This window comes from Rhipicephalus microplus, chromosome 2 (assembly GCF_043290135.1).
Source record: "Rhipicephalus microplus isolate Deutch F79 chromosome 2, USDA_Rmic, whole genome shotgun sequence".
Classification (NCBI taxonomy): domain Eukaryota; kingdom Metazoa; phylum Arthropoda; class Arachnida; order Ixodida; family Ixodidae; genus Rhipicephalus; species Rhipicephalus microplus.
In genome coordinates this window covers 223,739,135-223,763,704 of record NC_134701.1, presented here as the reverse complement: position 1 = coordinate 223,763,704, position 24,570 = coordinate 223,739,135, and the positions used below count along the sequence as shown (strand labels likewise).

Sequence of the window (24,570 nt, the reverse complement as noted above, 5' to 3'; positions counted from 1 at the left end):
TTGTGCAGCGCAAGTAGTCTGTTTTTCAATCAAGAAACTCACTAGCAGACACTGCCTGTGTCAGCTTTGCAAGGCGGAGAGCATAGGAGAGGAGAGATAGAGAGGAAACGCGCGTGCGCAATGCGGGTGCAAATGCCCCAGGGTGGGATGCCAGGAAAGGGGGAACGAGCTTAGGCTAAAGAGTGCTTAACAGTGAAAACTACTGGAGGGGATAGAAGAGACGAGACAGCGCTGATGCATGCTAGCAGACACTGCCTGCGTCTGTGTTGCGAGGTGAGAGAAAAAGGAGAGCATAGGAGAGGAGGGGAGGGAACGCGCATAAGAAGTAAGGGTGGTCACGCCGCACACCGTATTGAGTGCCGCAATTATGGGTTTATATTTGCAGACGCATGGCCGCGACAAGCTTGGCCGAGTGGTCCACCGCCGATGTATAAAATACTCAACTGCAGTTCCAACGTACCAGCGGGTGATGTTATTCAGTGCTTGTGACAAAGCACATTGCAGCTTGTTCGCTTTCGCCTGTTCGTTGGTGCGATTTCCTAGTCCGCAAAGTTTGAATTCGGCTCTCAAATTGGCGCCTTGAGCAGAGTAAGGCCTAGCCACGACTCCAAGCAGCAGCGGCGGCGCCAGGAGAAGTGCTCTTTCCACCGAGATCAAAATGGCGGCACCCAGTCGCACAGTTGTGGAGCTATGATTTTGGGGGTTTTGTTTGTCTCCTAGCCTTCTGTTCTCCCGTCCACTGTGTGCACGCCGAAATCTTACCAAGGGGGGGTTCCAAATTTGTGCAAAAACATTCACCGCCTTGGCAGGCACAATCAATTTTTTAAAGCGCTTATGCATGGTTTTAAGTCAATATATTTTGGAATCTGCTACAGAAATTGAAAATACAAGTTCTGTTGACATTTTTTTGCTTTACAAAAACCACATTATTTTGAACATAATGTTCTTTTGTTGCTAGTCATTGCATATCTATGCTGTGCTTTTTGTTATAGAGGGCTGTTTTTTTAATTCATTCAATCAGTATTTGCCGGTAAATTTTTTTGCTGTTTGGATTTATTTGATAAAGTCAGAGTTTAAAAGAGCATTCGCAACATTCGAAAGGCATTTTCAAAGCCGAGAACCGTCGATTGAAAAAAGTGCACCCCCATCAGTGGCAGTATGCTTGTGTTTCTTACCACAAGCTTTAAGGTTTCAATACAAACATAGGCGTTTTGTGCTAAAGTATTTGTGCTTGTGTGTATACATGTTTGTGTGGTAAAACATTTCAGACATCCAAGGTATGCTTACTGGTTTCACGTTTCACATATTTCTGTGGCCAGATATCATTTCATCTAAGATATATGGAGTTTTGAAAATAATAATAATAATAGGTCCTTTATTGTTCGCCAAGAAGATGAGAGAGGCTGGGAGAAAAAGCTGAAGAGCAGGTTGTCTAGCTGCTGCTCCCCAGATGTGCACTTTGGCAATTATGGTGCACCCACACACAGCTTTCCTAACAGGTTAAATAAACGAGTGAGAGAAAAAAAATTATAAAATGGAGAAGCAGCATTAACATCAACAATGCAGTGCATCAGTGGAAATAATCAATAATTATACCACTTTGCAACAATTTTTAATGCAAGATTAAACGCCGAAGCTCAAGGGTGTTCTTTGAACAAACTTCAAAGAACACCCTCCAAATTTCATAACAACCTCCAAAGACACGGAGCCCTAGTTATAACCAAATGCTGCTTATGTCAAGACTTTGCTTAGAGATGGTAAAAACTTAAGATGTATGTTATGGTGTTTCCAGCATGAACTGTGCCTGCTCAAGTGCTTGATTCCTTCATTTTATCTGATATTTTCAGTGGCTGTATGCTCTTGAATCTGGAGTGAACATAACCACAATAGGAGCAACCTGGTTGGTCCTTCCGAAACGAGCTGCCTTCTACATCTGCCGAGGTTCGTTTTTCAAAAGTTACTTGCGAATTTTTTCTCTCTCAGCAACTTCAGTAGATCTGAGCTTTCATGCTTTTTCTCTTTTTAACTTCAAGGCCTAATTCATACAGGCATGTGTGTCATTGCTTTTTTTGTTAGTAATAAGATGAAAATATTGTACTTTGCTCGCAAATATTACGCCAGACTAAGAAAAAGGAGGGCCCAGAAAGAGCACCATATTGACTAGGTAATCGAGTGGTAGTGTATGGCTGGAGTCTAAAAATGGCGGCCCGCCAACCCATGCACGATTCTCTACGTCCCCCTTTCCCCCTCTTTTGTTTTTGCGGTGCACTCTCTGCTGTTGTAGTGTGTTGATACACTCGAACCTAGATATAACGATCCCAGATATAACGCATTAACAGTTGTAACAAAGTATAAATGAAAAACAGCTTTGTCATAGATGCAGTGCTACAAATACATGTTTATAAAAAAATTTCGGATATAACAAGGTATTTTCGTGCTAGGTGCAATTTTATTATTTTCAGGTTTGAGTGTACATAACCGCGAAACAAAGCTCAGAAACGGCGTCCAGCTTTTAGTCGTCTTGGAGATCAGTATCTATATGTTGGAATCGTGCCGCTAAGTCCCCTTCAGAAATGACGCTCATATGAGATACCTTTCGAATGGTGACCTTGGCATAGGTAATGTACTAATGCCCCTTCCCATTCTTGACAACCTGGGGTGGCAGGTTAGCGAACCCTGGTTTAAAGCATTCATTGCTGATTTCCTATGTCTTCGTTTTTTTACTTAACGGGTAAAAAGGTACTATGCATCATTCCATGCATTAATTATAAACCTGAACTGAAATGAAACGCACCGCTAGCCAGCAGTGCATCGTTTAGTCCTTTTAAGTTCCTTAAAAAGAGGTTTCTTTTCTTTGAATGCCCATCTGTCATAAACCGCATTGACACTGCCCAACATTTGCCGAGCATTTAGGCTACTTTATTTGCAATGTAACTGTGGCACATGTGGCTTTTGAGTTAGCCGTACCTTAAACCATATAAGCTGCTGTTGGTGCACGTGTCATCAAAAAGCAGTGTTGTACGGCTGCCAGGGTTTATTGGTTATACACCCGATTAAGAGGAGATAAGAGCCGAAAAACGCAACTTCTTTCCAGAATCGCATATTTTTTGTGTTTATTTGTTATCACAGTTTGCTTTTTGTACTTTTGCAACAAAAAAACTAAATATTGTAAATAAAGTCGAAGTAGGTTAAAATCGCTTTTGAGAAGTACAAGGTGGCTACTTAAAACTACAAAGAGCTCATTGTCTGAAGTCCCCTGGGCAGGGTCACCTGGCTGCTTGCCTGTGAATTTTGTATGAGTTCACTAAAAATATCACATGTTTAAAATAACCATGGTTGCCAAGCTCTTATGATGAACAAAGCCATTAGAAAAAAAAAGCATATTGTTGCACCACATAAATAAGTTTTTACTTTTACCTTTAACATGCATTTTTCTCAAGACCCATTTTTAGGCAACTTCTTGAGTTTAGACATGTTTTTGGTACATGTGACAGCCACATCAGGATGAAATTTCGCTTACACATTCCTTACCATGTGAAGGGTGCAACTAGCTTCTTTAAAAATTGATGTCGCATGTACAGTTATCACAAACATGAAGCAAGAAATCAGTATGGGTTGAGTATTGTAAAAATTCTCCCATTACAATTTTTGTCGTGCATTAAAATCTCTTATACGCACTTGATAGTTACTTGCATTTTACAGTTCATGTGGAGCAATATAAGCCATCGATAGTTCAGAACCATAGAAGATTAATGTTGTAAAGAGTTTGTCCAGAACGAACTGTATTTTATACATTGTCATGGCATGGAACGGAAACTGTGCAACTTATTATAAGACTGATTAAATATTTGAAATCAGCATAAAAACCTATATATACTGTGAAAAATTTCATTTCCCTAGGCTACAAACGAAACTATTTTTCGAACTGCATCTCTCCTTAAGCTGTGATGCAAGCATTGGAGTAGCACCTTGATGTCTGGCCTTCTTTTGTTGCGTTGCTTGGAATACCATTGCTTTATTTTTTGCAATTTTTGTGCAGGGAGCACTATGCCTAAGCTTATAGTCGCCGCTACACAGTATACGCTTCACTGGAGCAGAAACGGAATGGAATATCACACAACTGTTTAGCACAGGGCAGTGCATTTTTCGCAAGTATAGCAAAAGGTGTCACCTGCTATATTCTATAATGAAGGCACTTTTATATTCAGCTTAGACCTAATGTGTGGTCATAAGGAGTTGATTTGTGCTCAAGACTTCAAATTACCTGCACTGTGATTATGTTTTTTTAAGGGGGAGAGAGATTTATTGAAAAATGGTGGGTAATCCATCTGAAAGATGCATTAGTAAATGTCAATTAGTAATCCCTTCCCACATCCTGTGTCGCATGCAGGGCCACAGCCAGGAATTCTTTTTCGGGGCTTGGGGCACGCTTTAAAGGCCTTGAGGAAGACTTATTTTAATTATTTGTCTTTTGTAAAACACCCACCATCATCCGAATTTCGGGGGGGGGGGGGGGGGGGCAGCCTTTTAGGGCAACCCTCCTGGTTCCTGGTGGCACGCACTTTCTTTTAATATAGAATCAGCCGCATAAAGGCCCACCTTAAGTAATGGGGATTTTTTTTGGAAGCATTTCATTCATATCTGTAGCAGAATAAGCTAAAAAAACATTTTTTTTTTCCTTGTCTTTTTGCAGGATTGCCTTATACACTGAGAAATCTGGGCCTGAAAACCTGCAGCATCCTTTATATTCTTACAGAAGGGTGGAAGCCCAATTGAGTGTCATAGTTTTTTTTTTTGCAAAACTTTTTTCGTCCTTTAAAATTTTTTTTTGAAGTCACAATTAAAAGAGACTTTTTAAATGTTTTTTTTGTGTCACAAGGTTGTTCACACTTTTAATTTTAATAATTGACAACCTTTTATGTATAAAGACATGTTCAAATTAACATTTTTATGGGCCAAATGTTCAAATTTGCAAGCCATGTACATACTTCTCACTGTACAAAGTTTTGCTAATGTTTGATGTTTTGTTAGAGTTGTATCATGCCTGCATTTTCAGCGTCATGTTGTATGTACAGTGTTGCACTAATTACCTTGAAGAAAAAAATGTGTGCCCTCTTCACAAAAAGCCTGGCCTATAGTCCTATTTGGAGTGCATTCTTATGTTATTTGTGCTTGCTACTGGACCTGGCATGCTTCAGCAGCGATGAAAGTGACGAGGTAAAAGTAGCCGACATTTTAAATTGCTTCAGAAATACCACACTGTGTGCGACACCTGACGTTGACAATTCTCAGCAGCAGATGTCTGGCACAAAGCAGGTAAGACATGCGCTCATGCTGTTTATGTTCATTGGTTGGGCAGAAACATCGCACTGTGCATTGTGCTATGCTGTCTATATTCATTTGTCAAGCAGACACGCCATAGTATAAATAGTGCTAATAGTTTATTTGCTGCCTTTTAGCATCTGTTGTAAAGCCCAGCTCCAGTCAAACTAACCTATATCAAACTTGCAGAGAGACTAATTACTTCTATATAGTGTGTACTTGAGTATAAAACTTTCACAAAAGAAATTGGCCCGAATCTACATGTTACACTGTAAATGTCATCGAAAGACGATAGTCTTGCGTCTGGAGAGAGTGAACAAAACGTTTATTTGATGTGCTGCGCAAGAAAATCAGTGAATGGTATTCTGAAGGCGCTGCGTTAGAGTGCCTCAAGCGTGTAACGGAGGTGAACAAGCGCACCTAGGCACGTTAGACACGAGGGCCATCTGGCAGTTATCTTCGAAAACGAAAGTGTGCTCGTGCGCGGAGAAAGATGCGCGCCAGTCTCGGAGGTGATAAGGTGTAGAATGCAAAGCGACGGGCAGGTGCCACCACCATGTTGTCGTAGCAAAGCGTTGGAAACACCTTCTGGGGCATCGCGTTGCACTGTCACCGCAGCGCGATAAACGCTACAGTCTTTAGAGTTACTTGTGTGTGCCTCTTCTAGTATAAAGACAGACATACAAAACATAGACATGTGGTTATGGCGCGTCAGATATGCGCAGTATTTGCTTTTTTAATCGACAATCGCACAAGTATGAACGCTGAACATTGACCAATATTGCTGGGCGCTGCGGATGGGGTTGGCCGTTTGGTGCCATATGAGGTGTCGTTAAGGCGGACAAACAGACAAATGTACAGACAAACAGACAGACAGACCAAAATTTTTCGGTCGAAGATCCCCAAGAAATATAATCGTCTTTAAAATCAGGTGTTCACACTGAGAGCGCCTGAGCGGCCGGATAATGTTCGGTCGCGTGGGTGCACTATGCCGTTAACAGTCAGATGGTGCCGCTGGCAACGTACTCAACGAAGCAGAGCTGGCGCATTGCAATCCTGCACCTGGCCAACGTTGTCATTCCAATTGGCGTGACTAACACTCAAAACGCGAAAGAAATTTTGTCACTTCAGATTAAAATACAAAGCTTCACCGGGTTTAAGGATTCATTAACACGAAAATGGCTTGTGTAGGCCGTGAACGTCGTCAACCCCGATCGATCGGGGAGTGCTCAAAGCTAAGTTCTGCTCGCCTGCACTTGTTAATCTGTCTTTTCAAAGCATTCCTCGATGTAGAGAAAAAAAACCATTAAAAACGTTAGTCAGCGTGCTAGTCCTCCATCCAAATGTTTCCCTTTAGAGAAATGCAAGGAACTACCATGTTCTTAGATGAAGGTGCATGTGAAACAACCCTGGGTGGTCAAAATTATTCAGGAGCTCTCGACTAGAGCGTCCCTCGTAATGAAATTGTGGTTTTGACACGCAAACCCCCAGTAATAATTATTACCCCTCTATCAAAAGAGGATAGTTAATACATCAGAAACGTTATTCATGCGTATCGCTGCTTTCATTTAAACATGAAATGGTTGAACCATAGTTTCATTTGTTCCATGTGAACACGATATAAATATTTATTTCAAACGCGCAATTATTATATATCGAGCACAAAAGAGCAATGGAGTTGTTCCGCCATATAAATACTTGAACCACGCAAGTATTTCATAAACAGCACACTAAAGCAATGCGGTTGTTCACGGGTAGATGTTACTATGTGAATTCACATTTTTATGCCAACGCTCACTTTCAGATGGAACTTTGAAAAGAAGCACAGGCTGTGCAAAAGTCTGATAGCCAGAACGGCAGTTCAGTACAAAACACTTTCTACCCATTGCGGAAACTTCTCAGCAATGTGATGTCACCTTCGTCGATAGAATAACATTAAACAGACGTGAACAAAAAAGAAACCACGCTTCGAAACTGTTTGGCCACACATGCCAACAACAAGATGGGCAGCAAGCTCGTTTCTGCCGAGCGTGCCGCCCAACGGCTGACTTCGCTTCAAAAGAATTAGCCGTCAGCATCTTTCATCTCCCCCATCCCCCTTCCATGCGCAGGGTAGCAAACCGGCTGCCTATAGGCTTGTTAACCTCCCTACCGTTATTTTCTTCCTATTTTCCTTCCTTTTTTTTTCTTACTCCACAATTTACAACATAAATGATGAATTTTTACGTTTTTTTTTTTTAGAGCGAGACCTTGCTTTGCGAGTGGGTGGTAAGAGCGAGTTTAGTTTACACCGTGGTTTTCATCGATTCTTTTTCTTTAAAAGCCAGCACAGAAGTCCCCCTCCCCCAACCAACTTTATTGAAACATGAAGGATGACTCTGCAATATAAAAATACTACAATTCCAGAGGCTATAAGCTGATCTTTGTGACAAAAACGCCCCCCCCCCCTACCAACTTTATTTACCACAAAGAAACGCTCAAAAATAAAAATAAAACTACATGTATTGACAGAAATGCCCCCACAATTGATTTTATTAACACGCGAAGAATAACTCGGAGAGCAAGAAATTAGTAAAAGGAAGGCAGGGAGGGAAACCAGATGCTAGTATCTGGTATGCTATCCTATACTGGGGTTGGGGAATGGAGGTTGAAAGAGAGAGTGTAAAAAAAAAAGAAAAACACGGACACACACGCACACAGTCCACTCAGAGGCGTTCTGACAGGCCAGTAGTTCGCAAGAAGTGCAGTGGTGCTGGCACAGCCTTTTTCTGTGAAGATGAGTCATGACGATGGCGCGGTATACTTTCTTCTAACAGCGGCTGCTCATCTAACTTGTTTAGTGTATTAGAAAGGTACTGTCTTTCTAGCTTTTATTCCGGTCATCTCAATAAGTGGGTGACCAGTTTCTTATGCCAGAACCCACCGATTCTGGGCATCATTATTGATAGGGACCTCTGTTGGAGTCCGCATGTGGCCTATATATGAAGAAGCACCTGAACCCTATTTCCCAATTGTTCAAGTTTCTGGAAGGAAAGACGTGGGGGATGTCAGTAGACGCAATGATGGAACTCTACAGAGCCCTGTTTCTCGGTTTCCTGAAATATATATATCGCTTGCTCCTGCTGAGCAATACCTGCAAGACCAATGTTCGTGTTCTACAGGCAGCACAAGCCCAAACACTGAGAGTGTGCTTTGGTCTGCCCAGGTGTACGTCAACAGAGGCAACAATTGTAATTGCTGGTGACTATCAAATACAAACTCGTATGGCTGTAGAAGTCCATTAACGCACATCAGACACTTTGCACATTCTCCCTGTCATCACCTTGCACTGTTGCCTTCAGAGAGGCGCCAAGCATCGTTCGCTAAAATGATTGGGAAGTACAACAACAAACTTCCCTCGGGCTTCACTCCGGCATCTAAACCATCGATACCCCTTGGTGTCTTATTCGACCCACAGTGCATCTTAGTGTACGAGGGATCCGCAGGAAATCTGAGCTTTCGTCGCCCGTGCTGAAACAACTGTCTCTGCTTCTTTTGAAACGAGAAATATTCAGTCTGCATATAGATACCGATGGCTCCACGAATTGCCAGGGTTCATTTGGTGCAGTAGTTGTCCCAGCAAGAGGTGTTACCATCAGCTTTAGGACTGACCACTCCACGGCATCTACAGCAGCGGAGCTAGCTGCTTTGCGCGCAGCACTCTGTGTGGTCAATCGGGAACCACCGCACCAATGGTCGATTTTCAGCGACTCAAAGGCTGCGCCATAGGCGTATTAGCCGGGGGGGGGGGGGGGGTGCACGGGAGGCTCGAGACCCCCCCCCCCCACTGAGAAAATCTGGGAGACTTAGCCTCCCCACTTTCGACAGTGGTCCCTCTTGGCTGCACGCAGGGCAAACCAACAATTAAGGCGAAGTTTTTCGTCCCAACAGTGTTCACTCAGTTATGTTCTTATGGGAGAATGAAAATGTTACGAGGCCATGCTACAACATAGTGAAAGTCTGCCAACATTGCCACTGTGATGTGGCTTCGTTAGATTATAGGATGCTAATTATAGGAGGCTAATTAGCGAGTGTAGGAAACGACTTGAGCTCGACGCTTGAACAGGCGCTGTTTCAGCCGCTCGTAATAGAACGGCGCAGATATTCGACGGAACACAGAAAGCGACACCCCCGTCAGACAACGACGGGACAGGCATGCACACCCGCAGCAGGCGTCGGTAGATGGCGGCTGCACACTTTTGCTCACGCCGAGGCGTCCTAATTTTCTAAACGCTGAACATGTTATAGTCGCAAATCCGGCGTCGGGGGAGTCGTCGACACCCCCACAGCGCATGCTCGCGTCTCGTGCCAACTGTCGCTCCCCTCTCGCATCGCAAGGCCGACGCAGGCAGCGTCGGCTAGTAAAAACCGACTGCCCACGCTGCACAGCCGTTCGCTGGGAGAAGTGATTCTTAAATTAAAAGACGAGAAAAGTGAGCCCCGTAACTGTCTCTATTGGGGCGTTCACTAGATCGCGCGTTATGTATCGAGTCAAGGGCGTCTTTACTTGGCTTTCGCTTGACTAATTGACGTTTTGCTTGACTCGAGTAGATGCGATGGAAGCAACAGTAGGGAGTTTTCGAATAGCGGCCGCAAAAGTTTGGGGCCCCAAAGCCCTTTGCGTATGGACGCTTTGGCTCAAGCAGGAAGGAGGAGGAAAGATTAAGCGGAAGAACAGGGAGGAGCGATGAGTTCTCGAATAGGGTGTGCGGTGCTTTGGACACTCCCCCATTCTACGTGACTCTAGTCTTGGCCGAGAGCCGTCACTTCAGTAAGTGCCATCATGTTTGTCTGACCCAAAACTTTTGGCCAAGCTCTGGGGCTCCCGCTAAATTCGACAAATAGCGTCCCGAGCCCAAAACCCAAACGCAGTTTGGGTTTCGCGCTTGCGCAATGGCCTTGCCGTTATGGGGCCTCTATTCGAAAACTCTCTAGTACAACCCAGCATCGCGTCCCACCGCTCGTTGAAGGGCAACGCGTCTCCTGCATTCAATGAATAAGAATAAAAAAGACGAAATAGCAATTAATCATTCTCAAAGCATGCCCAATTACGCAACACTCACGCGATACCCCCACAACTCTGAGTCGCATCTACTGGAGTTCCCCCGCGGGAAGATGCGGGCGGCTTTTCTTTTTCCTTCCTTGATTTAAGAGACATCGCGCTACCACGTTAGAGGGCACTTGAGTTCTGGTACACTCTAACCAAATGCTCCTCCAAGCTAGTAATGATCAATAATTTATCTATATAGCATACTACAACCAAGGAGGTGTTTACAACCTGAGTTACGCAGTATGTTACGCAGTTTCTTCGTAACATTTCCGCTAGGTGGAAGCACACAAGAAGTCAAGGAGGACTTTTATTTTTCATATCCACGTATCAGTTCTTGCGTCTCTTTGTGGCCTAATTTAGACCAAGTCAAATATGCTGAGTGAATAAAGGTTGTCTCTCTTGCACTACTGTTACCACTAAGCAAGAGCTATCAGCTGTTTTCCTTCTCTCTCTGTCTCTGTGTGTGTGCGTGTGTGTGTGCGTGTGTGTGAACGCGTTCACAAAAAAATGTATGTACGTGTTGAATGTATGTCACGAAAAGCAGTGGGATTCGCTACTATATGCAAGATTTAGCGTTCATAGCAATAGCGTGATGGCTGCTCAGGTCGTACTGATTGCGTCGTTTTACGGGGGAGCTTTCAAACTTTTCGCTATGCCATGTTGCGACACCGAAAAACTGTCAACATCGCGATCTATCAGCATCTCTTCTTCTTCAGCTTCACGGTCGGAAGACGTGGGTCTATTTCTTCCGCAAGGAGCACAGTAACTCGGATGGATGAGAGACCTAGTACACAGTCCTTCTTGGCACATCCATAGCACTTAGTAAACGCATGCTCATATGTTTCCGGCATAGGTGGGCGCAGGGAGATCTTGCATTCCTCGCGTTTAGGGATCCTGACCAACTCGTGTTCACAAGTTGTCGGTCGGTCGCGCTGGCTTTGTAACACGACACGGTGTTTTGAGATAGCGCGTCTCCGTTCGTGGCGCTATGCGCGCAACCAGCGGGGACGACTCACTGCGACGCTGCTGCGTCCCGAGCGCCGTGCGGCATTGGTTCGGGCCACAAGTAGCACAAAAGAACAAATCTTACGGACGTGTGATATTGGAGAGGGAAACACATCTATCTTATCTCTGTCGAAATGCGCTCGGACGCACGTGTGACGCAGGTAGCCCTATATATACACAACACGTGACGTGACGTCACGACCACTCCCTAAACTAAGGCGGACAGACGGCTCGATCCCGTGGATGAGCGCGCGTTTGCACTGGCATTGAATGAAATAAAGGAGGCGTTGATCAGCCAACGTACGCCGCTATTGCACGTTGTAGTATAGAAAATCAGGAGCGCCCCGCGGGCAAGCAAGCGCGTCACTTTTGTTTTTGCTGGAACTCTGAGGATACCAAGTTACCTTGAGCGAAGTCGTAACCTCGGGGTCACAACTCCCTATAGCTAGTTGGGACCCTGAAGCACGCTTTTACAATACTTCAAGCTCGTAGCCAGAAAGCTTTTTGCAGATTTGGCGGGGGGGGGGGGGGGGGAGGCACCCCCTTGATTGATGGGAAGGCACCCCCTGGAAATGGTTATTTCTTGTTCTTCATGCCATGGCGAAAAAAAAAAGGTTTGTGTGTGTGTGCGTGGGGGGGGGGGGGGGGCACGGGTTTAGTGCGTCTCTGCCTGGCTACGCCCCTTCAACACTTACGAAGTCTTGTAGCCGTCTTCCCATCGAAGCAGTGCAGATAAGTATCTTTAAACTTTATCAGTTACAGTGCTTTATGTCTCTACTAAGACAGTTGTCGTTAGATGGTTTCTATTGTATTTTTTTTCTTTAGCCATGATATTACGCAGTTCTTGTATATCGCGAGAAAAGGATGCAGCCCGCCAAACACGTGCTTTAGCCAGCCATTGTACATATTGCTCGCGCAGCCCTCCGACCCTTACTACCGATGTGCAATGGTTCAAGCGACGTTGCTTTATTGATTGATTGATATGTGGGGTTTAACGTCCCAAAACCACTATATGATTATGAGAGACGCCGTAGTGGAGGGCTCCGGAAATTTAGACCACCTGGGGTTCTTTAACGTGCACCCAAATCTGAGCACACGGGCCTACAAAATTTCCGCCTCCATCGGAAATGCAGCCGCCGCAGCCGGGATTCGAACCCGCGTCCTGCGGGTCAGCAGCCGAGTACCTTAGCCACTAGACCACCGCGGTGGGGCGACGTTGCTTTATTACACTCGGGAAGCCTACTGCCACGTGCAGCGTTATTTCACTATTTCAAAGAGAGCACCTGCCGAAAATGAACTTGCGCTTACCTGACCGGGCCTTGGAAATGCACTTGTGTGTGGCGGTCTGCTGCTGACTGGAAGGCCATGGGTTCGGAATGCAAAAACCACTCACGTACCGCATTTTCGATGCATGTCGACGAACATCATACCGCGAAAACTAGACCTGAGCCCTTTTCTATACGGCCCATGAGGGATGCCTGGATGCCGTCGTTTTCGTCTAACATATACGTGTTTGCTACGTCGATTGGGGCCTTATCAAGCTTTTAAGTCTTATCTTGTCATGTCGACACCGAGGAAGGTAGATGACCAAGGCGTGAACTGATCTGCAATCACGATGTCGCCAAGTGAGCAAGAAAGCGCGGCGGGTGATCGTCAACCGCATCCAGTGCTCAAAAACTAGTTGAACTGTTTGGAGCATCATTTCGTGCCGCATGATTAACCTTTGTTGATCGCGGGTCTTTCCTTGTTTTATCGATTTCCGTGCTTTTTAAGTAACGGATGCATTTTTCGCTGTGATGTGCGTGACATATCATTCTTGACAGGAAAGCGGCGAGCGCTAAGTTTCCGAAAAGCAGAAAAAAATATGACGGGGGGGGGGGAGCAAAACTTTAGAAAAACAGGTGATTATTGTCGTGGGGTAAAAATACTTTACAATAAGTGAATTTCCTATAGAGTGCTGTTGATTCCCGATTCGAAGTGAAGGGGGAAAAAATGAAAAGTCCGAGTTAGCTGGAAGGTGCGCTCTCCTTAAGTGATAGACACGGTTCTAGTAACTGATGACAGATAAGAAATGCAAAAAATTATCTACTTCGCAACAAATCTATCTGTGGGGAAACGGCGTTCACTTGAGGTGCGAGTGTTTTTAGAGAAGGAAACGAGGTTTCAGTATGCTTGTGGCGGTTAAAAAAACAAGCACGAGAAGATAGTTAAACAGTACTCGTTGCCGTAGTATATAGGTATACGAGTATGTGCAGTACTCATACATTGAAATGGGTAAATTGAGGGCTAGGTATAATGCGCATGTTCTCATTCCTGCCATCTTCAGTTCGGGTAATATAGTCGGCGTAATTTCGTCTCTAACGCGTAGGTGAGAACCAGCATTCTCTTCATGGAGACCATATGATCGTCACGACATTAGGTGGATATCTCAGCAATAGCACATACAAATCATTTCACTAAATAATCTGATGTCGCGTTTGAATCAGTGAGTACTGCGCGTGATGACAAGCATTCACACCGATATAGTGTACGGACTCCACTTATCACCGTGGACATGCATGCATATGCACGGTGCTGCGAAACAGCCATGGGGTGGCTGGGGAGCTCGGGCCACCTCCGGAATGCTCAATGAGACGCAGAGCCCCCCTCCCCCCCCCCCCCCCTCCTCTGGCGTTGACCCGGTATATCCTTTAAGAGCTTAGCTTAAAAAATGAAAGTGTGTTGTGTAATACACAATTATTTATTGTCTCCTGAATAACTTCGATAATACTTTCTCTCTGTGGAAGAGCGATTCGGATGGCCTGGCCCCTCCGGTATTTCGAAAACTCTCGGCCTATGCTTGCAGCTATTCTGGTTTCACCTTCAACTTCGTTAACAGCGCCACACTAGAAACATGGGCACATGGAAGGATAATACGAACGGCCACGGCTCTGTGTCCTTCTCCTTGTCTGTGTTTCTAGCGTTGCGCTGTTAACCAAGTTCAAGATTAATCGAAACCAACTGGCCCGACTTGCCGTCTTCTGCAAAATATTTTGGGTTTCATTTGACGCCTGTAGTGCAGTAATTAATATATATATATATATATATATATATATATATATATATATATATATATATATATATATATATATATATATATATATATATATATATATATATATATATATATATATATATATATATATATATATATTGTTACCACATGTGTAATTTAGGTATGTGCACCTGTGTAGCGGGGAACATGGTGGTAGCAGAAGAAGAGGACGTTCGGTTCGTGGCAAGAGCTCGCTGCTTCGCGTTCACTGCGGTATACCGTCGAGTCGACTGTTACGTCTGCTTCGAATAAACCCCTCGTAGGCGTAACAGAGTGGTGGAGGTGCTGGGTACGACACGTCGACGTACCACGGAGCCACAGCTGTTCGGAGTTCGCCGGAGCCGTCGTCTTGCCGGTCTGCCGCCGACAACAGTCGTCATGACCCAGAGCGAAGGTCAGGAATCAACCGCCTCGACTTCGCGTCAATCTACACTGACTACACCTCAGCATCACTACATGGAACCCCGCCCGTTCGCGGGAATGGCAGGAGAAGATGTGGACGCGTGGCTAACGCACTACAAAAGGGTGAGCCGGTACAATCACTGGAACTCTATCGATCAGCTGGAAAACGTCGCGCTGTTTCTCACGGACACTGCACTGATGTGGTATGAAAACCACGAAGAGTCCTTGACAACATGGGCTCTTTTTGCTCAAGAACTCAAGAATTGTTTTGGTGACTCCGACTCAAAAAAGAAAAGTGCGGAGCGGACTCTTGCTGGAAGAGCCCAGACTCCTGGAGAAACCTGCACTGCTTATATAGAGGACGTCCTTAAGCTTTGCAAGATTATAAATCCGCAGATGTCCGAAGAAGACAGGGTCGGACACCTATTGAAAGGCATAGCGGAAGATGTTTACAATTTTCTGATAGGCAGGGATGACCTCACCTCTGCCTCCGACGTCCAACGCCAATGCCGCACGTTTGAAAAATTGAAGACTCGTCGCATCGCCCCGAAATTTGGTAGGCTGGCAAATGTGACAACGGTTGCCAGCGTCGACGTGAGCCCGCCCACCGACCTTGCGGCTACTATTCGGGCAATTGTGCGTGAAGAGCTGCAGCGACAAGGTGGTAGGGTCGACGAAACCATTCCTCATCCACCTACCAATCCACCCTACTACACGGCGGCACCATCAGCTACTTTGCCACCATCGGTATGTGTGGCAGACATCAGCGAAATTGGAAATCCGAGGCCACGTCGTGACTCATTCGCGGCCGACCAGCGATATGGCCAACTCCTTCGGCACGGCCCCGCCACACAGAGGTGGGCAGCCCCCGCTCAGCAAGCTCGTCACCGACCCTTCACAGCTGAGCGGTCTCAGCATTGGTTCAGCGAGCGTCCTCTACCAGTCTGCTACAACTGTGGCTTCGAAGGACACATTGCCAGGTATTGCAACTACCGGCAGCCGCCAAGGTACGACCGATCACCGAGATTTAACCGTTCTGGCCTTACCCGAGCACCGACATTCCCGGGAAGCGCGTCTTACGAGATCCCAGGACCGCTACGAAACCAATCTCCGGCCTCTGACCGCAGTGTGACACCACCACCTGCCCCTCGTGCCAACCGATCACCGTCTCCTCGGCGCCGCCACTCCTCTCCTCTTACGGAAAACTAGCCGGCGCGGCCGTTGGAGGTGAGGTCGCCGGACATTCCTCGATTTCAACAGATATACCTCCGTTAGCTTCCATGCTTAGAAATAAGGTTCGAGTGCTTATCGATGGTGTACCGACGATGGCGTTGGTGGACACAGGTGCAAGCGTGTCAGTGATGAGTTTAGTTTTCACCCGCCTTCTTGGACGAAAGGTTATGTTTCGTTGGGATCGTCCTGATACGTTTCGTGGAGTGAGCGGAGAGGTGTTACAACCTGTTGGTGTCTGCACTGTGACTGTTAGTTTGGCATGCCAGAACTTTGTCGCGGAGTTTGCTGTTCTCCCTCATACTACGCACGACGTCATTCTGGGACTCGATTTCTTGAAGCTATGTGGGGCTACTGTTGATTGCCGCACGGGACAAATTACAGTAGATTCTGATATCCCAGTTTCGTTTATGGAAAACTCGCCCTCTCAAGAAAGTGCTCTTTGCGTGTCTGTGGACACAACTGTGCCGCCGTTGTCTGCAAAATGTGTCCCTGTTGCCTGTTCACCTCCAAGCGAGAAAACATTTGACGCAACTGTGGAGCCCGTGCATCTCAGTTGCATAAAGAAGACAGTTTTAATACCCTACTGTACATTATCGGTTGCGCAAGGGCATACTGGTTTATGGGCGATTAACTGCTCTAATGAACCTACAGTGCTGCCGAAGGGTCTGAAACTTGCAGAGATTCGTGAACACCAAGTATTGTCGCTTGCCACCCTCGCAGAAAGCAATGATTCCCCGGATAAGACCCGTTGCGATAATCTGCACGCCAGGGACGCCACCATTATGGCTATGATTGATAAGTCACTCAGCACCAAGGAACGTAATGAACTGGCGAGTATTCTGCGCAAACATGCTGGTATTTTTGATTTCGCACAGCAAGATTCACCGTCATTCCCTGCTTCTCGTATAAAGCACCGAATCGACACGACATCTCACAGACCTCTCCGACAGAAACCATATCGTGTATCACCTTCCGAACGCGCAGTGATCAATGAACAGGTTTGCGAGATGCTCAAGCAAAATGTAATTCAAGAATCATGTAGTCCGTGGGCCGCTCCAGTAATTCTAGTGAAGAAGAAAGATGGGACATGGCGATTTTGTGTTGATTACCGCCGTCTCAACGCCATCACTAAAAAAGACGTATACCCACTCCCGCGGATTGATGATGCTATCGACTGTCTATCATCGGCCTCTTACTTTTCGTCTGTGGATCTGAGGTCAGGCTACTGGCAGATTCCAATGCACGAGGAAGACAAGGAAAAGACGGCATTTGTTACAACAGACGGACTATTTGAATTCAATGTGATGCCATTCGGACTCTGCAACGCGCCCGCAACTTTTGAGCGATTTATGGACAACATTCTACGTGGATTGAAGTGGGAAGTGTGTATGTGTTACTTGGACGACGTTGTAATTTTTGGGCGCACCTTTTGTGAGCACAACACACGCCTTGGTCTCGTACTGGACTGTCTAAGCAAAGCACGCTTGGTGCTGAACTCAAAGAAATGTCGTTTTGGAGAGCGCCAAACACTCGTCCTTGGACACTTAGTAAACAAAGAAGGCATAAGACCGGATCCCGCCAAGACGGCCGCAGTGGAGGCATTTAAGCAGCCAAGCTCGGTGAAAGAACTGCGAAGCTTTTTGGGGCTTTGTTCATACTTTCGCCGATTCATTCCTGGCTTTGCCAATATCGCATACCCGCTCACGTGTTTGCTTCAGAAAGGTGCGCAGTTTGACTGGACCCCGGAATGCGAGTCTGCTTTTTCGGAGTTGAAGTTTCTTTTGACGTCCCATCCGATTCTTCGCCACTTCAATCCTCTCGCTCCCACTGAGATTCACACAGACGCCAGTGGTATTGGTGTAGGTGCTCTCCTGGTTCAACGCTTGGATAATCAAGAACACGTCGTAGCGTATGCAAGTCGCTCGCTCAGCAAGTCCGAGCGTAACTACACTGTCACAGAGCAAGAATGCCTTGCAGTAGTCTTTGCAGTGCAGCGCTTCCGGTCCTACCTGTACGGACGCCCCTTTACCGTCGTGACAGACCATCATTCTCTCTGCTGGTTGGTCAACCTGCGTGACCCATCTGGTCGGCTGGCGCGCTGGGCACTTCGTCTACAAGAATATGACTTCACGGTTTCCTATAAAAGCGGCCGACGTCACGCTGACGCAGATTGTCTTTCGCGACTGCCGCTTCCAACGATTGAATGTGACGCGGACACCTTCGATACCTACATTGCATCACTCGACCACCCATTTCCCGATAACAAGACCTTTAAGGATGAGCAACAAAGGGACAGCACCGTACAACAGCTTCTTGCGACCAAACCAAAATCATCGCCTACGCGCTTCTGCATCCGAGACGGGCTAGTGTACAAAAAGAGCTACACCAACACCGGCTCACGATATCTTCTGGTTGTTCCGAAGAGTCTTCGCGTTTATGTTTTGCAGGCTATGCATGATGACCCAACATCCGGTCATCTAGGCACAGCGAAAACTCTGTGCCGTCTTCAAGAAAGATTCTACTGGCCCAAAATGCGCCAGACGACGGAACAATACGTGTCTAGCTGTAACGAGTGTCAACGTCATAAGCGCCCAACAAGTGCTCCTTTAGGGCGATTACATCCGGTGCCGCCCCCTAGAGCTCCATTCGAACCAGTCGGGATTGACCTCCTTGGACCCTTTCCCCGGTCGTCTGATGGAAATCGCTGGATAGTCGTTTGCACCGACCATTTAACACGGTACTGCGAGACAGCTGCCATACCATCGGCAACTGCAGCCGATGTGTCTTCCTTCATGTTACGTTTTGTAATTCTTCGACATGGACCTCCCAAAATCGTAATCAGTGACCGTGGCCGACAATTCACAGCAGACGTGATGGAAGAGATGCTTCGTGTCTGTGCTTCAAGGTTTCGGCACTCTACGCCATACCATCCCCAAACGAACGGTCTAACTGAACGAACGAACAGAACTCTCTCGAACATGCTGTCTATGTATGTTGCATCCGATCACAAGGACTGGGACAGTATTCTACCCTTTATCACATATGCATTCAACACCGCTCATCATGAAACTACCGGCTACAGTCCTTTCTTTCTTCTATATGCTCGACCACCTCGTCATACCCTGAATACCATCTTCCCGTGTTTGGACCACCGTGATCCCTGCATATCCGAGATCATCTGTCGGGCAGAAGAAGCTAGACGCCTTGCTTATTTGCGCACTCTTGCTCCGCAAGATCGCTCGAAGGCACATTTTGACCGCCGACGCCGACACGTGACGTACAATCGCGGCGACCTAGTGTTGCTGTGGACACCAACTAGAAAACGCGGTTTGAGCGAGAAACTGCTAGCGCACTATGCGGGACCTTATCTTGTTGCAGACCGTATCAGTGATTTAGTTTACCGCATAGCGCGTCTCCATTCAAACGGCCGACGGTCTGCAAAAACTGAACTTGTCCATGTTGCACGTTTGAAGCGCTTTATTCCTCGAGAGACTGTTTGGGCTTCGTCTGCGTGGAGGGAAGTGTTACCACATGTGTAATTTAGGTATGTGCACCTGTGTAGCGGGGAACATGGTGGTAGCAGAAGAAGAGGACGTTCGGTTCGTGGCAAGAGCTCGCTGCTTCGCGTTCACTGCGGTATACCGTCGAGTCGACCGTTACGTCTGCTTCGAATAAACCCCTCGTAGGCGTAACAATATATATATATATATATATGTGTGTGTGTGTGTGTGTGTGTGTGTGTGTGTGTGTGTGTGTGTGTGTGTGTGTGTGTGTGTGTGTGTGTGTGTGTGTGTGTGTGCCCCGCCGCGGTGGTCTAGTGGCTAAGGTTTTCGGCTGCTTACCCGCAGGTCGCGGGTACGAATCCCGGCTGCATTTCCGATGGAGGCGGAAATGTTGTAGGCCCGTGTGCTCACATTTGGGTGCACGTTAAAGAACCCCACGTGGTCGAAATTTCCGGAGCCCTCCACTACGGCGTCTCTCATAATCATATGGTGGTTTTGGGATGTTAAAACCCACATATCAATCAATTATATATATATATATATATATATATATATATATATATATATATATATATATATATATATATATATATATATATATATAACACGGGCTCGTTTTCCCGTGTTAAAACACGGGAAAACGAGCCCTTAGGTATACACTTCTTTCCCTTATATATATATATATATATATATATATATATATATATATATATATTGTGAGCGCTGACTATGTACTTCATCTTCATCTGTATGACCAAACCATTGTAGTGATCATCATCGTATGTCACGCGGGCTGGCTCTCTGGCTCGTGCGTCTGGATTAAAAAAGGGTAACCTGGTTGCTGCCGTACCGGACGTGGTCTCATAAGTGGTGGAGCGTGCTTTGGTTCCCACGTCCTCCTGCTCTACCCGTCACCCCTGGAGCTCCGGTCTGGTCGACGGTTGTGCCCTCAAGCAACAGCGATGGCAGAACCCAACCCACCTGCTGCTGCAACCGCTCCTTCTCAGCCACTTAGGCTTCACTACACCGTGAGTACCTCTCATCGAGACCCTCCGGTATTCTCCGGCCTTCGCAACGAAGACGTCGAAGAATGGCTCGACAGTTATGATCGAACCAGCGTTTGTAATTATTGGGACGAAGCGCACAAACTGCGCTACGTTCCTTTTTACCTCGATGGCGTCGCTAAAACCTGGTATTACAACCACGAGAGCGACTTCTCCAATTGGTCGGCCTTCACGGGGCATCTCCGTCAGGTATTTGGCACGTCTGCAGGATGTTCTGTAGTAGCGAAACAGAAGCTCGCAACCCGCATCCAAGGGGACGACGGATCGTATACGTCCTACATTGAAGATATTCTGGCTCTCTGTCGCCGAGCACAAAATGACATGATGGAGGCCGATCGCATTCAACATCTACTGAAAGGTATCAACTCTGTGGCCTTCAATGCTCTCGTGATTCAGAATCCGACTACCGTCCGGGACGTCATCACTACATGCCAACGCCTCCTCCCAACCTGCGAGAGATAATCAAGGACGAACTGGCATCAATGACAAGCGCTGCACATGCCCCGTCTCCTGTGCGCTTCCCAGTGCCTTCGTACGCAAAAGTTGCATCGCGGGCCCCTGCACCAGTTCCAACCGTGCCTGCGGACGTCGGATGCGACCATGTGGCTGCGATGACAACGCAAGCGCCAAGGCCATGCCACTATTCTACATGGCGTCCTCCCCGCCCTATCTGCTTCTACTGTGGCATAAGGGGTCATATATCCCGTTTCTGCCGCCGCCGTCAGCAGGATGAACGACGTGGTTACTCAGCTTACGAGAGAGCCTTTTCCCCGAGACCCGATGAATACGATCCCGCACCGTATCCATCCACCTTCCGTCAGTCGCCCTCCCCTCCACGGTCTCATGCTGGGCCTCATCCTTCTCGTTCATCTCGCCGCCGTTCTCCGTCACCGTTTCGGCGTACGTCATCACCCTTGCGTCCCGCTCCGATCTCTCGGGACTCGGAAAACTAGAAGGTGCAGTTTTTGGAGGCGAAACTGCTTGTCGTCGGAACGCTACAACTCCTCCGTCTCGCCCAGCTAATTTACTGCCTGTTTCTGTGGAAGGTGTTTTTGTTGACGCCCTTATAGACACTGGAGCCGCAATTTCGGTAATTGATCGTGAATTGTGTTTTCGCCTGCGTAAAGTGCAAACTCCTTATGCCGGTCCCATGTTATGCGGTGCTAATGACAGTCCAATTCGCCCGACCGGGTTGTGCACTGCTCGTATTCTCATCGATGGAATCCGTCATCGCATACAATTGGCTGTGCTGTCTTCGTGCGCTCATCAGATAATCTTAGGCTGGGACTTCTTGTCAGCCGTGTCTGCTGTAATTTCGTGTGGTTGGCCCCTCATTCGTATTACGGACACTGAGCTTTCTTCTGCTGCCGACCTTTCGTCGCCCAACCTTGTGACAGCTGCGGATTTCCTCCTGTCTCCCGGACGAGAACGTGTTTACGATCAAGTCACGAGACATTCTAGATGGTGACGCTGTGGTTGCTCCTTGCCAGCGCTGTATGTTTCGAGGGATCACCATCGCATCTTGTTTAGTGCGGTTCTCCCGTGGTTATGCAAACATCACGGCATGCAACACGACGCCAGAACCACTTCTTTTGCCTGAGGGGACCACTGTTGCCAGCATTACCGAAGGAGCACCGCTTTGTGTCGTCACTGGTTCATCTGCTTCGTCATTCTCAAAGTGTATGCCAGCGGAAGATGCATTTCCTGCTCTCAAGGCCACTTTGTGTGAACAGCTCAACCCAACGCAAACTGATGCCTTACTAGCGTTATTAATGAAGCACAAAGCTTGCTTTGACGTTTGTTCCGAAGGTCTGGGTCAAGCAACAGTGACCACCCATCGTATCGACACCGACGGATCCCGTGTGATTTGCCGCCGCCCTTACCGTGTGTCGGCTTCTGAACGCAAGCTTACAGAAGAACAAGTCAACGACATGCTCGCGCGCAACGTCATCTGGCCTTCGACAAGCGCATGGTCTTCTCCTATCGTACTAGTGAAAAAAAAAGGATGGCTCGGTACGGTTTTGCATTGATTACAGATCACTCAACAAAATCACTCGTAAGGACGTCTACCCAATGCCTCGCATTGACGACGCTCTTGATACTTTACAAGGTGCCGAGTACTTTTCAAGTCTCGACTTGCGCTCCGGTTATTGGCAGATTCCAATGCACGAGTCTGATAAAGAGAAGACTGCGTTTGCTACGCCAGATGGACTCTTTGAGTTCAATGTAATGCCTTTCGGCCTGTGCAATGCCCCAGCCACATTCGAACGGATGATAGACACGGTACTGCGGGGATTAAAATGGAAGACCTGCCTTTGCTACCTGGACGGCATTGTCATTTTTTCGTCGAGCTTCTCACAGCACCTGGAACGGCTAGACGAAGTCCTCACGTGTTTAGCTAAGGCCGGTCTCCAGCTCAACACTAAGAGGTGTCGGTTTGCCAGTCACAGCATCAAGGTATTAGGTCACGTCGTCAGTAAACATGGCGTTGAGCCCGATCCCGACAAGGTTTGCCGCGGTACTGCACTTTCCTACACCAACCACACAGAAAGACCTCCACAGCTTCCTTGGCTTAGCGTCGTATTTCCGCCGCTTTGTACGTAATTTCGCTACTATTGCGGCTCCTCTGCACAAACTTCTGACCACGAGCGCACCTTTGTCTGGTCGGATGACTGCGAAGCCGCTTTTCACACCCTCAAGCGATGCCTCACATCACGGCCAGTGCTTCGCCATTTCGACCCTGCAGCACCTACTGTGCTACACACTGACGCAAGTGGACTTGGCATCGGTGCTGTCCATCTTCAGCGGAACCACGCTTCCGAAGAACAAGTCGTGGCCTACGCGAGCCGTACTCTGTCACCTGCTGAGCGAAACTACAGCATCACTGAGCAAGAATGTCCCGCCATCCTGTGGTCCATACAAAAGTTTCGTCCTTACTTATACGGCCGGCATTTCACAATAGTGACTGACCATCATGCTCTGTGTTGGTTATCGTCTCTCAAAAATTTGTCGGGACGCCTTGGCCGTTGGGTACTACGATTGCAAGAGTATGACTACAGCGTCACATATAGGTCGGGCCGAGAGCACCAAGATGCCGACGCTTTGTCTCGTTGCCCGCTCTCGCAAAGCGCCGAAGTGTCACCTTCCATCTGTTCGTCACCGCCTGCCAAAGTGACCAAACAGACGGCTGCTGCTTTGAAACAGTTAGTTGCCTCGGCGGACCTTCTTTCGTCCACAGATCTCGCCTCGCTCCAACACGCCGTTACCTACTGCCGCACAATCATCGATCGGCTCACTGGCTTATCGCGTGCTCCAAACAGCCGCCTAAGACGACAACTTGCCCGTTTCAAGCTTCTAGAGGGAACATTATGTCGGCAAATTTACCATCCTCTCGGTAACCAATGGGTTTCCGTCATTCCTCGCTCACTTCGTCTGGAAGTTCTACAAGCGTTTCATGACGATGCGACAGCTGGCCCCTTAGGGTTCCACAAGACCTACGACCGCCGCAGGACTCGCTGCTTTTGGCCTGGCCTCTCCACTTCTGTCGCCAAGTACGTCGCTTCCTGCGCGTCATGCCAGCACCGAAAACGTACCACGTCTCTTCCCGCGGGGCCATTGCAACCACTGCCGTGCCCGTCCACTCCCTTTGAATTTGGCCCCGCCGCGGTGGTCTAGTGGCTAAGGTACTCGGCTGCTGACCCGCAGGTCGCGGGTTTGATTCCCGGCTGCGGCGGCTGCATTTCCGATGGAGGCGGAAATGTTGTAGGCCCGTGTACTCAGATTTGGGTGCACGTTAAAGAACCCCAGGTGGTCGAAATTTCTGGAGCCCTTTACTACGGCGTCTCTCATAATCAAATG

At 47.4% G+C, this 24,570-nt stretch overlaps 2 protein-coding genes across 3 annotated transcripts in view; one reads left to right on the top strand and one right to left on the bottom strand.

Annotated features, from left to right (window-relative positions):
- The window catches only part of LOC119170381 (uncharacterized), a 43,411-nt gene extending 38,548 nt beyond the window's left edge, over positions 1-4,863 (top strand). For both annotated transcript variants that reach the window (XM_075876364.1, XM_075876369.1), the window contains exons 13-14: positions 1,848-1,941; positions 4,694-4,863. In XM_075876364.1, the coding sequence (XP_075732479.1) occupies positions 1,848-1,941; positions 4,694-4,776 (177 nt within the window). In that variant the 3' untranslated portion in view covers positions 4,777-4,863. The remainder of the gene's footprint in view (positions 1-1,847; positions 1,942-4,693) is intronic.
- The window catches only part of Ak3 (Adenylate kinase 3), a 104,852-nt gene extending 91,726 nt beyond the window's left edge, over positions 1-13,126 (bottom strand). Inside the window, exon 1 of the mRNA XM_075876390.1 lies at positions 12,725-13,126. Within this exon, the coding sequence (XP_075732505.1) occupies positions 12,725-12,783 (59 nt within the window). The 5' untranslated portion in view covers positions 12,784-13,126. The remainder of the gene's footprint in view (positions 1-12,724) is intronic.
- Between the last annotated feature and the right edge of the window lie 11,444 nt (positions 13,127-24,570).